Source organism: Ochlerotatus camptorhynchus, unplaced genomic scaffold (assembly GCF_037179485.1).
Source record: "Ochlerotatus camptorhynchus isolate MF236.1 unplaced genomic scaffold, CSIRO-AGI_Acam_v1.1 ptg000361l, whole genome shotgun sequence".
NCBI lineage: Eukaryota > Metazoa > Arthropoda > Insecta > Diptera > Culicidae > Ochlerotatus > Ochlerotatus camptorhynchus.
In genome coordinates, this window is record NW_027040849.1 from 11322614 (window position 1) to 11337578 (window position 14965).

General features: G+C 39.0%; 1 protein-coding gene across 1 annotated transcript; it reads left to right on the plus strand.

Annotated features, from left to right (window-relative positions):
• Positions 1 to 240: 240 nt before the first annotated feature.
• Positions 241 to 2233, plus strand: LOC135709422 (venom carboxylesterase-6-like). The gene is made up of 2 exons (XM_065231729.1): positions 241 to 1510; positions 1584 to 2233. The coding sequence occupies exons 1-2, from the start codon at positions 272 to 274 to the stop codon at positions 2046 to 2048; spliced, it is 1704 nt and encodes a 567-aa protein (XP_065087801.1). The 5' UTR covers positions 241 to 271; the 3' UTR covers positions 2049 to 2233.
• The last annotated feature ends 12732 nt before the right edge of the window (positions 2234 to 14965 follow it).

Below are 14965 nucleotides of genomic sequence, written 5' to 3' on the forward strand. Positions count from 1 at the left end.
GAGTGACTTGACCCCCAAACCATCCACCCAGGTGTCACCGAGTCTTGCTACGCCCCTGGAAAGACGAATTGTTATTTGCATGGCAAATAATGATAGCAGAATAGGCATAAACATTCTTTTGTAAGACAAAAAAAATATCTCAGCCGCCTCTATCTCATCGTAGATTTCACTTCGTCTTCGACAGCTTGTGTGAGCTGGTGCAAGTACGTGATAAGATTAGTCGCTATTGTACTTGCGTACGTGTAACATCGTTGATGCAGCCGGCGGGAGAATGTTACGATCGTTTGTAAGCAGATTTTTAATTACCGTCGTCGTCGTCGCCACCGCCGTTAATGCGTTGGCTGATAGTGATGATGACCTTGTAATCGTTCAAACTGGAAATGGTCCCTTGAGGGGAGTGAATCGTGGTTCGTATTATGCATTCGAAGGAATACCATACGCCAAGGCTCCGGTGGGTGATCTAAGACTAGCTGCATCGGAACTGAACGATGAACGATGGGACGAGCCAAGGGATGCCACTGAACAGCGATCGGAATGCCTCCAGTGGAGTCATTTTGAGGAAGGTGAAGATAGGACAACGGGAGAAGAGGACTGTTTGTTCTTGAACATTTACACGACTTCGTTAAACAGTACGGAACCGTTGCCGACCATATTCTTTATCCATGGTGGAGCATTCATGTTCGGCGGGAAGAGTTTCTATCAACCGGATAATATGATGAAGATTCCGTTGGTGTTGGTCACGATTAATTATCGTTTGGGGCCGCTGGGATTCCTGAGCACGGAGGACGATGTTATTCCAGGAAATTTCGGTCTCAAAGATCAAGTCACGGCGCTCAAGTGGGTTCGCCTAAATGTCGAGCATTTCGGTGGACATCCCGAGAGCATTACGCTCTCGGGCTACTCGGCCGGATCAGCCAGTGTTCAGCTGCATTACCTCTCACCTATGTCCAGGGGTCTGTTTAAGAACGGTATCGGTCATAGCGGCTCCGCTTTGAATCCTTGGGTTTTGGTAGAAAACTCCGCAGAGAAGGCCAGAAAGATTGCAGCTACCATCGATTGTCCAACGAAGCCCAGCAAGGATATGTTGATTTGCTTGAGACAGAAACCGGCTCGAGATGTCGTGCAAGCTGTGGCTCCCTTCTTCGACTTCCTGTACAACCCATTCTCACCGCTTGGAGTTGTGATTGAGAAGCAATCTAAAAATAACCCGAAGCCATTTCTGGCAGACCATCCGTACAAACTGATGCAAACGGGTAAATTCTACCGAGTTCCCTTGCTACTTTCGGTTAACGAAGCAGAAGGTCTCTACCCAGGAGCAGAATTCATCAGCAAACAAGAATATTTAAACGACATTAACAAAAATTGGAACAAGCTGCTACCAAGCATTTTAGATTACCATACTTCAATGCGAAACGATGAAGTTCGACGGGATGAGATAAGCCAGACGATTAGGAAGCGATATCTGGGTAGAAAAATGCTCAGTGATAACAGTTTCCGCGATTTCATAAGAGTGAGTTCATGTTTCTAGTTGTAGCAATCATTCGATAATGCTATGTGTATATTATTTCACTTATCGATTGCAGATTATTTCCAACCGGCTCTACTTTGCTGGCGTCGTGCGTTCCACTCAGTTGATGCAAGTGCACACACCCATTTACTTGTACTACGATGTGTACAAAACCAAGTACGCCATCGGTGAATATCTATCCAATTCAACGAAGAACTACGGCGTTGCGCACGGCGAAGATGTTCTGCTACTGTTCAATACCGAATGGCGTGAGCAAGTTCCGTACACCAAAGAGGAGCTGTTGGTTGCCAGTCGGTTCGTAAAAATGTATGAACAATTCGCTCGGGACAGTGTGGCAACGTTCGGCAGCTATGACATACCGCGCATGGACAAGAAGGATATGGTACGCTTTCTGGAGGTGAACTACCCCAAGTGCGAACCGAAGCTGTCCCGACAACTGAGCGATGAGAACTTCTGGAATCAAATAGATTTTAACGATGGAATGCCGGTTGCTGCTCCACCGGTGAAAACTGAATTATAAGCTTTAATTTGTGTTAGGAAAGCTAAGAAAACCGGCTCCAAGCTAATGCATTTTCCTATTCCTATTTTGTCTTTTTCCGTACACTCAAACAAAATCACACGTTAGTATCATGCGTTCAACACTTTGATTTGCGCTACTTGCATAACATATAAATTTCATGAGTGAGGCTTATGATAAAAGCTATTCCTGAACAGCATTCACGCTTAAATGAGATACATTTAGATTTTTGATTGATATAACAAAACATTCTAAATTATGTAAATGTAAATGTAACATTCATTGGGTGTAAATGTAACATCAAATATTTACTGAATATCACGTTTCCTTCGACTCTCAAGCTATGTAAAAGGGAGGGAATCCAGCTAATCCATTTGACATCAGCTCCATCTTCTCCTCTTCCTCCTCCTCCTCTTCCTCATCCTCCTCCTCCTCCTCCTCCTCCTCCTTCTCCTCCTCCTCCTCCTCCTCCTCCTCCTCCTCCTCCTCCTCCTCCTCCTCCTCCTCCTCTTCCTCCTCCTCTTCCTCCTCCTCCTCCTCCTCCTCCTCCTCCTCCTCCTCCTCCTCCTCCTCCTCCTCCTCCTCCTCCTCCTCCTCCTCCTCCTCCTCCTCCTCCTCCTCCTCCTCCTCCTCCTCCTCCTCCTCCTCCTCCTCCTCCTCCTCCTCCTCCTCCTCCTTGATCTTAACAATAAGGGCCTAGAAATTGTTTCAAAAGCGCGTTTAGGATCCAAAAAACAGCAACAATCGTATTTTTACACTCAAAGATATTTTTCGACTTCGCTAATACCAAATTCACCGCGGTTTCACAAGAAGGACCTTCGCGATATCCCGATTGTTCTGGTATCAACAAACTATTACTATTTTAATACTCCAACAGCTGGCCTTTAACAACAAGTCCAAAAATTTTCTCTAATGTGTGCAACATGTTCACATGGGACGAAACTCTTCGGCTTTAATCGTTCCAGCAACATTTTGAAAAGGGACCACTAAGGATTCCTTCCAAATTTGTGGCACATGCCCAGTTTGCAATGATTAATTTATAAGTTCCAGCAAGATGTGGCCAATGACATGAAAGCAATTTTGAATGACTCTATCATTAACATTATCTACTCCAGATGATTTTCCTAATGAAAAACAAATAACTCTAAGTTCATCTAATGTAATTGGGTGAAAAACTTCAAATCACTGTCAACAAAATAATCACTAAACTTAGATGCAATAACTTGTTCTGACTGCTCTAATGTGCCATTGAAAGTTATGGACCGCGGTTTGCAATTACTAGGTTATAATAAAAATTTCAAAAATTTCCATAACTCTTTGCAGTTGTTTAGATGCTGATCAATCTTATTTTGAACATATTCACAACGAGTTTTCTTTATCGATTGTGAATATTTACTTATTACGCGCGATTGTGTACCTACTCCAATGATTGTCATTATATGATATACAAAACTTTTTGTACGATTTGTCCCTTTTCCGTTTAAGACGCAAAATATCCAAATCGTAGCAGCTGTTCGAGTTTTTCAAAGAAACAAACTTTTGCTCAACTAGTTGATTGCTACACGTTTTCAAAGCGTTATTAAGAACAGCTGTAGATTCATCTAAGTTACCGGCCGCGAATGGAAAATCCACGCTCCTCTCAACAAGATTCTAAACAGCCTGTTTCGAATATTTCCTCCAGCACTTAAATTTTACAAAATTATCGTTATCGTTAACATGGTCCAAGGGATTAATCACTTAGGTTTCATGATCGATTATTTTCAAATCAGTATCCGTAACTGAACAAATGGAATCAAAGTTGGAATAAACGTGGTCAATTAAAGTTCTACCAACAATCAATACGAAACTATCGATTTGAAATTGGCTCACTACTTGACTAGCCTATTGGTCTCAAGCAAATTGATCAACGTACCCCAATCCAAGTCGATATTCTAGTACTACACTATGTTTGTTTTAATTCTCTATGAAAGTTTGACAGATAAAATGAGGGGTTCGTGGATTTTCCTAAGTTTCGAGGGGTGCATCGATTAGCATGGGACCGAAGATAATACCTCTATGGTTCTACTGTGCCTGTAAATTCGCGTATACTCATTTACCGTTTGCTTTAAATTAAAAAAAACTCAGCTATACGCGTCAAATTAACATTAAATCAATTAAATTCAATTAAAATCACCAGCCAATATATTTAATTCCCTAGAATCAAGGAATTTCTCGAGCCAGTTCTCTAAAACTTCAACAAAACGCTGGTCACTAGAACTGGGAGATTGATACAAAACACCATAATTACCCATCCTCATGCCATGTACAACTGTAATACCTAAGAACCAGTTGCAATCAATAGCTTCGTTGGTACAAAGGATGAATTGAATTGATTCTTTGACATAAATAGCAACACCGCCAGTGTTTCTAGAATGTGATAAACATGCAGCAACAATATATCCCGAAATACTATACTGATCAATAGCTTCAGTTTCTACAATATGAGATAATAAAAATAAGGATTTCAAAGATCGTCGGTTGCAGTGGCTTGCTTACTGAGCAGAAAAACGCGGTCCCAGATCCTCTCATATTAAAAATGTATGGTTAGATCGCTTGTTTATCGTGTATTTTGTAAAACTTTGAATAGTCATAAAAACTTGAGTAACACTATAATGTGATATGAGGGGCTCGTTGGCCTTAGCACAACCGGTTTTGCTTACTGAGCAGAACATCATGAGTCTAATCTCAAGCTCATCCACATTCAAGATTCATCAATCGTTTTATTTGTTAACATGACTACATGGTAATAACAGCAACTCGATGATTAAAAAGGAGCTCGTCTGCCTAGTGGCAAACGTTTTTGCTTACTGAGCAGAAGACCGTGGGTTCAATCCCAAGCTCCTTCGCGTTATATATGATCGTTAGGACATCAATTCAGCTTATCGTTTACCAAAACGAACCCTGCTGGAAACACAACCCAACCCTTTTACCCAACATCCCAGTGATTCCTCGTGGAAGTGCAGAGGTGTTCTCGGCTTCCATCAAAGCGAGTGTCACGTCAACACATTCCTACCCCTTCCTTTCTTGACCTGTGTTCGGGCGCGGCCGGCGCTGGTATTGCCTAGTTTGAGATCACCAGTTTTTACACATTGAGGATGATTGCTAGTCCCAAGCATCGTCTATTGGTTCTCTGTGTAATTACAGCTGATCTGGCAATAACAGAGTAGCAACCGTGGGCGGTCAATCATGCTCATGCTCATGCTCATGAGTTTCAGATAATAAAACTAAAGGAGGACGTTTTTCCTCAACAATGTGACGTAATGCTACGTAGTTTGTTGACAACCCCGCAATATTCAAATACAAACAATCGAATTAATTCACATTCCTGGAACTTGGCTGCTTTTTTTTTCGTCGATCGATCGTCAATCCACGGAGAACAAATTAAAGCAGACGCAATTATTTTTCCGGTCAAATAACTATATTGTTCAATTGTTTTAGAGATAACCCGAAACTATAGTTGATTTGACTATATATAGTGGGCAACAACTATAGTCCATAGTTGGCTCCTCGGTTGGCTCAACTATATTTTTCAGTAGATGAACAAACGTCAAACTTCAAAATACAACTATGTTTTAGTTGATTCAAGAAAATTATTGTTAGGAAAGCAAAATTTTACAATGTTTTTTAAACGAACTGCTCTTCATTATCGACATATTAAGGAAGTTTGTTTTGCTTCTTCATCGATCGCAAAAACACAACTGCATCATCATAAAAAAGTGAACAAGAACATTCAGCTTTGATTTAAACCGTGTTCATCTGCGTGAGAGCCAGCTATCTTATCGCCTGCTCTACGCATCACAAGTTAAAAGTATGTGGATTTATGATGATCACTTGAAACCAAATTATATAAATAAATTACATTTGACGGTTGTTACAATTGATCAAAGTTAGAGTTGAATTGAGTATAAGATGAACAGTTGAATCTATTAGGTAGATATGATTGAGTTGACGGTCAAATTATTGTTGGAATAACTATAGGTTTCTCACAAACAACAATATTTTTCTATGTGAAAGTAACTATTAGGTTATTAATTAATTAATTAATTTAGCTTTATTTAGGAGGCTTTCAGCCTTAGGCTGGTTCGCCTCCAACTATTAGGTTATCTTAACTTAACGAATTTGTTCTCCGTGTCGGTTTGGACGCGTTTTTAAATCGTTCCTAGCCACGTGCATCCTGTGCGCGATAGCTGTTGGTTCCGTTCTTTTCAATATGAATTGTAGAATTTGTTCATTTGACTCTTCCGTTGATTCGCTGATGTGGAAATGCACTGGCTGTATACGCACATTTCATGCAGCCTGCGTAGGAGTGACCGTGCAGAGGAATTCACTACGCAGGAAAGACAATAAAAAAGTAAGGGATTTTAATTCCTATCTTCTACCATGCTGCGACTCGTGTCAAGAGCATCTGCAAGCAAAGTTAGAATTCAATCAATTAGCGGCTCAACAAAAACTTACAACGGAGCAACGTTTTGCGATGCAGCAAGAAAATCCTCGAATTGTTCACGAAGCTGTCGAAGGCCTGGAGGCAATGAACGTCATTGGCCTGGAGGTACTGCTGGTAGGCATAAAAAATGAACTGTCTGCAATTAACAGAAACAGCACCTTAGCTGGCAGTGTCGTTGCCATCAAAAATCACACTACATCGGTTTTCGATACAGCAATGATGACAACGAAAGACAGTGTGTCTACGTCATTGAGAACTGTGACGTCAGATATATCCACCGAGCTCCGAAATATCAGTAATGAAATAAATCAACTGAACCAGCTGTCGCTCGGCATTGCGGCAAGTTGTACCATGAGCTCTAACTCTGTGCTGGAACTCGATATTCTTGACGAGCTGAAGTCACTGTCAGCAAATATAGCTTCAACACGGAGCGCTGCACCTTTGCAATCGCCATTTGACTCGTGCCCCAGCTTGGAGGTGGAATTAAATAACAACAACGATGACTCAGGGTGGCGTCTACTTGGTACCAGGAAGGTATGGAAGGCAGACTGGACCGAGTACGATGCCCGAAAATCACGCCGTTTGATACAGCAAAAATATCTTGAAAGGCTAGAAGGCGTAGGAAACAAAACTTGCTCAACAACAACAACAACAACAACAATAACAACAACAACAACAACAACAACAACAACAGCAAAAATAACAACAACAACAATTTTGGCAACAACAACAACAATAGCATATCTAACAATCATCGAAACAACAACACTAACCGTAACAGTTTCCACAGCAGTGTTAGTCAGAATAGAAACAACCTACTGCCACCTGATCGAGAGCGAAAGATCGGTTTTCCAGGCCGCCGCAGGCTAACTATCGACCCACAATGCAATTCCAACGAGGGGAAATCTTAAACCCCTACTCGGCGTGCGATGTATACAGGAATTCGTGTTTTGTGCGAAATTGACGCACCTCTTGGAGGAAGACAATGGTCCGGCAGACCCCGACATTATCCAGGACTTGACGACTTCTCTACATCAAGGAGACCATGACGGACCGGATGCGGCTGGTAATGAATCCATAGTTTTAAATAATATTATCGAATCTGATGATCTTCCAAAAATTTCCTCTGAAACACATTCTACTGAAATTTCAATTTTTATTGTCAGAATTTCAATCGCATGAAGAGCGCATCAAAAAGGAATAAAATTTATAATAATATATTGAGCTCTTCTTTTTCGGTTATAATGGGAACTGAAACAAGATGGAATGATTCCATTAAAAGTGAGAAAATTTTTGGCAGTGATTTTTTCAGAGATGACCGCGATTTATTTTTAACTCAAAGAATGTCAGGTGGTTGAGTTCTTATCGGAATCTCATCAAAATTTAATTAGGAAGTCATTGTGTCATTGAAATCTAAAGAATTTGAGCATGTGTGGGTGAAAACAAATATAGCTAGTGAAACTCATATTTTCGCCACAGTGTACTTTCCACCAGATTATGCTTGTCTTGTAAGACTTCTTATGAAATATTTTTCCAAATAGCCGAAGAAATAGTATCTCAATTTCCTCCTGAATTTAAAACTCATATCTATGGCGATTTCAATCAAAGGAATGCTGATTTTATTGCTAATTCGGAAAATGAGAGAATTCTGCTCCCAGTCGTTGGTGAAAATGACACAAGGCAATTTATTTTTGAGAAAATTGCTTTCTTAGGCCTAAACCAAATAAATCATGTAAAACTGGATTTTTTACTAACAAATACGCATGAAGATTTCTATGTAAGTGAATCTGTTTCTCCATTATGGAAAAATGAAGCGTTTCACACAGCAATCGAGTATTCTATATTTGTGTATGAAAACCATCCTACCGACTGGACTACGAAGAGGTCTTTGATTACGATAATGCAAATCATGACAATATTAAGTATAAATTGAGTACAATTAATTGGCAATCAGTTTTGAGAAATCAAGAGACTGTCGATTGTGCAGTAGACGTTTTTTATAAAATTTTAATGGAAATTACACAAGAGGAAATTCCTTTTAGAAGAAGACGACGTAGTTATCGCTCCAAAAATCCGGTTTGGTTCAATAAGCAAATCATTAATTTGAAGAATCGAAAACAAAAGAATATAGAAAACAGAATAATCAGGGTAATTTGGAAAAGTATTTGAATATTTGTGACCAGCTTTGCTTTGCTGTTCCTGCTGCACTTAATGAAGACAACATAAAAACTGAAAATGAAATTAAATCATGTCCAAGAAGCTTCTTCAATTACGTTAAAACTAAAATTAATTCGTGCAATCTTCCATCGAAAATGACTTTAGATGAAAAAGTAGGAAATAACTCAGAAGATATATGTAATCTTTTTGCAACATTTTTTCAAGAGACGTACTCCAATTTCTCGGATAATGATCGTGATTATAAATATTTTTCATACTTTCTTGACTTTTCGAGTAATGTTGGTGTTAGAAATATTTATGTTCAAGATATTTTGACTGGCCTAAAAGATTTGGACGCCACTAAAGGCTCAGGACCAGATGAAATCCCACCAGCCTTCATGAAAAATTTAGCAATTGAGCTCACAACCCCTTTATACTGGCTGTTTAATATGTCACTTGACTCTGGTACATTCCCGCAGGAATGGAAAAAAAATCTTTTTTAATACCCATTTATAAATCTGGTAAAAAATCTGATATCCGAAATTATCGTGGAATTGCCATCATCTCGTGCATTCCTAAACTACTCTAATCAATCATAAACAAAAATATCTTCAGTCAAATAAAACATAGAATAACACATGCACAACACGGCTTTTTTAAAGGTCGTTCTACCACAACAAACCTCCTGGAATTTGTTGATCACTCATTAACTGCAATGGACAAGGGAAACCAAATAGAAGCTCTTTACACTGACTTCAGTAAAGCGTTCGATAGACTTGACATTCCAATGTTGATTTTTAAATTAGTAAAAATGGGAATTGAGATAAAACTCTTCACCTGGATTAAGTCATATTTAACTGGCCGTCGGCAAATTGTAAGATTCAGCAAGAAAAAATATAACCCAATTCAAGTCACGCCAGGAGATCCACAGGGCTCGCACTTGGGACCTAAATCTCCCTTATTTTGAAAAATATTGAAACTATTTTTAGAGATAAGAAATGATGATGATATGAATACGTTTCAGAATAAAATTCATGTTTTTATACGTGGTGTTGTAAAAGTTTTTTTGAAACTAAATGTTAAAAAATGTAAACTTATAGCTTACAGTAGAAAACTAATAAAGCCAGATATTCGTATTACATTAGGTAATCAAATTGTTCAAAGTTGTGATAAAATAAGAGATTTAGGAGTTATTCTAGATTCTAAACTATCATTTGTGGATCATTATAACACAATTATTCATAGAGCAGGCAATATGCTTAATTTTTTTTTTTTTTTTTTTTTGGTTTGTTTTTTTCCGTCGATCTTGTTTTCCGTGCTGAGCACCAATGCTACCGACGTGCCAGGAAGGCAGCTCCCACACCTGGACCCTACCTATCGACCCATCAACTCATGAACCGGGGACCAACGGCTTTACTTCCCATCCGAATTCTATGGAAGTGCGAATTCTGCAACAAAAAATACCATGCTGCCTGTGTCGGAGTACAGCGACAACAGGCGTGCGCAGCCCTCTTCATTTGGGGGGGCCCACCTACCAAATGGGGCGCATCATAGCTTTGAGGGCGCCAATAATTTAGAAGAGTTAATGTTTACTTACTTACATTTTCCTTGAGCTTTCCAGATTTTCACGATTTTCTTTGAAAAATTTCGAGGTTTAACGAAAAATTTTAAAAACTGTTGTTTGTTAGACACATATCTTATTAAAAATTTAGTTTATAAAGTAAATAATTTAACACTGAGACGAAGATATCTACAAAATAATTCATCCACTGAATTATGTTTTGAACTTCACGTCCAAGTACAAGAGATATTAGATGCAGCTTTGAAACTTCCAATGCAACAAAAATTTAAAAAAAATTGACGCATCAGATAGCTGATTTATTTTAAGCTAAGCTTTTAAGCTTATTTTAAGAATTTAATAAATAATCCTTTCGAATATTATTATTTTCATTTTGAATCATAAAAATATTACATATTTCAGAAATTTTAAAATGTCTCTATGTACGGAGAATTTTTATTTTCCTTGGATTTTTTTTACGTCGATCTAGTTTTCCGTGCTGAGCTCCAATGCTACCGACGCCGTCAGGGAGGCAGCTCCCACACCTGGGCCCTTTCCTTATCGACCCATCACCTCATGAACCGGGGACCAACGGCTTTACTTCCCTTCCGAAGGAAGGCGTGATCAGAGATGTTCCCGACGGTGTCGACTGGGATTGAAACCAGGCCTGCTGGGGTGAGAGGTAATCACGCTTACCACTACACCACCGGCGCCGCTGTACGGAGATATTAAAGCATAATACATCTTTCTACACCTAAGTTCGCAAGGAATGTGTAATGGGCAAGTGAGCTCGCGCACTAGGAGGGCGGTTGCATTGATTGCAAAATATTACTAAAATTTTGTATGCATAATAAATCCACTGATATTTTAAAATTGCCCTATTTTAAAATTACAATTATATTTCAGACTTGCAAACGCCTTCTAAACAAGCAAGCAAACGCACAAGAAGGGCGGTTGCATTCCTCGCAAAATAATTACTAAAATTTTGGATGCATAATAAATCAGCTGAATTGTTAAAGTTGCCTTATTTTAAAATTACAATTATATTTCAGACTAACAAAATTCAAAATTCAAATTTTCTCAAACATCACAAACGTCTTTAATTTGCATTAGTATCATTAAAAAGAAATAAAAATAAATACTCTTAGCGTCCCATAATGCAAACCATTTATATTTAATGAAAAAATCAAAACGCCTACCAGAAAAAAAATATAGAAAAAAAAATATTTAAAATCAAATTCAATTAAAGACCCCTAGTGCCCTCTGTTACAGCAGAGATAGTTGAAATCACACATCCAATTTCCCCATTTTTCAAACGCCCTCCACGAGCATGCTCATCATCAAAATAAACACAAAAAATTAAATTCAATTAAAGACCCCTACCGCCTCTGATACAAACCAACAATTCCAATTTCAGGAAACAAAAATTAAAAAATTAAATCAAACTCAACTAAAGACCCCTAGCGCAAACAAACTATTCTAATTTTATTAAACATTCTAACAGCATCCAGAAGCATGAATGTCATCAAAGTAAAAAAATATATAAAATTCAATCAAATACCCCTGGTGCCCTCCTGTTGAATCACACTTTCAAATTCCTTATTTTCCAAACGCCTTGCTGTTTTATGACATGAGTATCATCGAAGTAAAAACAAATTAAATTTAAATTAGATACTCCTAGCGCCCCCCGTTGCTTGTTGTAATATAAAAATAAAATCATCTTTTTTAATTCCTCCGCCGAATTTGCTTTTGCTTAACAATTAGAAAATAAATCAAGTTTTTAAAGATCGTTTTGTGTGGAGGCATTTAAACTAATCTTACAATTTTGTTAAACACATCATGATTGCCTACGGCGGCTGTCTCAGAGAACTTAGATTTTTTTGTTCTCCTTGCTGATACATCACAAGAAAGGTGTGTGTTATGTTTATGGACTTTTGATTTTTTTATAATGTGCATGAAAACAATAGGAGGGCGTTAACAGTAAAGGTCTAGCATGAGGAGCATCAGGAGGGCGCATAAGGTATGAAACACAAATCATTTGGGGGGGCATGGCCCCCCCCTGGCCCCCCTTGCGCACGCCACTGCGACAACGGGAGCATTTCATCACGGCATTCATGGTGCCAATGTGTGCTGACTGCCAGCACATTTTACGGAAGGAAGCCGACGTGAGGAAGCTGCTTCATCAACAGGAGCAACTTGTGGAAGCAATCCACTCTCAAACGGACGCGAATCACCGCATTGCTGCTGACCTAAAACAATTCTGCTTAGTATCAGAATTATTCGACAGCATTAAGCACCTGCTCAATGACGTAAAAGAAACGTTGGCAGTAATAAATAATAATAACATGTGCAGCGCGGTCGGCCAGCATATGAAAACGTGTGATTCACAAGCGCACGCGACAATAACCGGCATCAACGAATCAAATTCGTTGATATCACAAAAAATTACAAAATTACTTGACGAACGGCTATCAAGCTTATCAAATGACATGGCACTTTGAATAAAAGGGGTCGAATCATCCCCTCATCATCATCATCCAGAGCCAAAACTTCTGGAAATTCTTGAGGAAGTGAAATTTGTATCTGGGGCTGTTTCTAGTCTTCAGATAAATGCTGCAGAACCTCATCAGAAGACCTTGGAGGAAGAATTAGCTCAAAGTCCTCCAGTACACAAAAATACAATATCTCCAAAAACTGACCATTCATCTCCTGGATGGTGGTTTTTAGGCAACAAATGGCACTGGAATCAAGACTGGTCTAAATTTGACGCAAAACAACGGACTCGCAGGTTGCAGGAAAAAGCTGCAGAAAAAGCCAAACGCAGCAGAAAACGACGAAAACAACAACAAATCCACACCAGCAGTACCAAAAAGATCATCCAAGGAAATGAATACAGCCGCTACAACAACGCCACCTCCGACAACAACACCATCAACAATAACAACAACAACAACAACGCCACCTCCGACAACAACACCATCAACAATAACAACAACACCAATAACAACAACAGCAACAACGACAACAACTACTACAACAACTACAACAACAACAACAACAACAACAACAGCAACAACAACAACAACAACAACAACAACAACAACAACAACAACAACAACATCAGCAACAACGGAAATGGAAATATCACATGGACATCATTATCCCTGGACAAAGAATTATTAGCCGCAGCACGCATACAATTTTCTGGACCACCAAGTAAAGACAGTACACCGAAATTTATAAATTTTAACAAGGGGAAACTATTAACCCTTACCGCATAGAGAATCCTAGACCCTATGCGCCCGCCTGTCGTAAGGCTTACGGAGCAATCTGCAGCCGGCGACAGACGCTTTTTGAAGGCACGCCTGCGGGACCCTAAAATCATGGATACTGTGCGAACCTATCTGTCTTTCCTGCATAACCAACCGCCTTCAGTATGTGTTGGCGGAATAACGAAAACAAGTTCAACTTTAATGCTAGCAGCCGAAGGATTACCAACGGACACACAACTTTTGCGCGAAATTTTCCTGGACGTCCACGAAGAACTTGGAATCCCACGCATTGACGCCCTGGCAGACCTGGAATCACACCGTGCGTTCTTATCTAGTGAACGCACACAACGACTGCAGCATACACTGGAAGCCGCATATAAATTCTACAGCACCCAAAATTTTCATCGACATTGACGCACACTTCGGAAGAAACCTATTCATCAAACGACAACACTCTTCGGACACTTTCAGAAGAAAATGGAAATGTAAGTGTAAATGATAATAATAAAAATATTATATCAACCGACGTACTTCCAACAATTTCTTAACATAAACAGAATGCGACTGAAATTTTGATTTACTGCCCAGCTAAAATGAAGGAAATCTATCAAAATTTATTATGCTCATCCTTCTCGGTCATTCTGGCAACTGAAACAAGCTGGGACGAAAGCGTGAAAAGTGAAGAAATCTTTGGAAATGCTTTTAATGTATTCAGAGACGACAGAAATTTTCATGCAACTCAGAAGAAGTCAGGTGGTGGAGTCCTTATAGCTCTTTCGACCAATTTTAATTCAGAACTCATCATTACACCAAAATTTACAGAATTTGAACATATTTGGGTGAAATCACACATAGCCGGTGAAACGCACGTGTTTGCCTCAGTTTATTTTCCACCAGACCATGCTCATAAAAGCACTTATGAAGGCTTCTTCCAAAGTGCTGAACAAATTCTATCTGAGCTTCCTCCTGAGGTTAAAGTTCACATCTATGCAGACTTTAATCAACGCCATGCTGACTTCATTCTGGACTCTGAAAATGAATGTATCTTACTCCCAGTCGTTGGGGATAATGAAACATTCCAGTTCATTTTTGACAAAACTGCTAATTTAGGACTGAACCAAATTAATCACATCAAAAACCAACAAAATTGCTATTTGAACTTTTTACTAACGAATATTTATGAAGATTTCTGTGTGACCGAATCATTAAATCCACTGTGGAAAAATGAAGCGTTTCACACAGCAATTGAATATTCTTTATTTGTGCATGAAAACCAAAGACCCAACGACTGCGAATACGAAGAAGTCTTTGTATACAAATTAGCAGACTACGAAAAAATAAAATTTAAATTAAACAGTGTCAATTGGCAATTAATTTTAAGGAATGTAGGAAATGTCGAAATTGGTATAGACGTGTTTTACAAAATTTTAACAGAAATAATTTCGGAAGA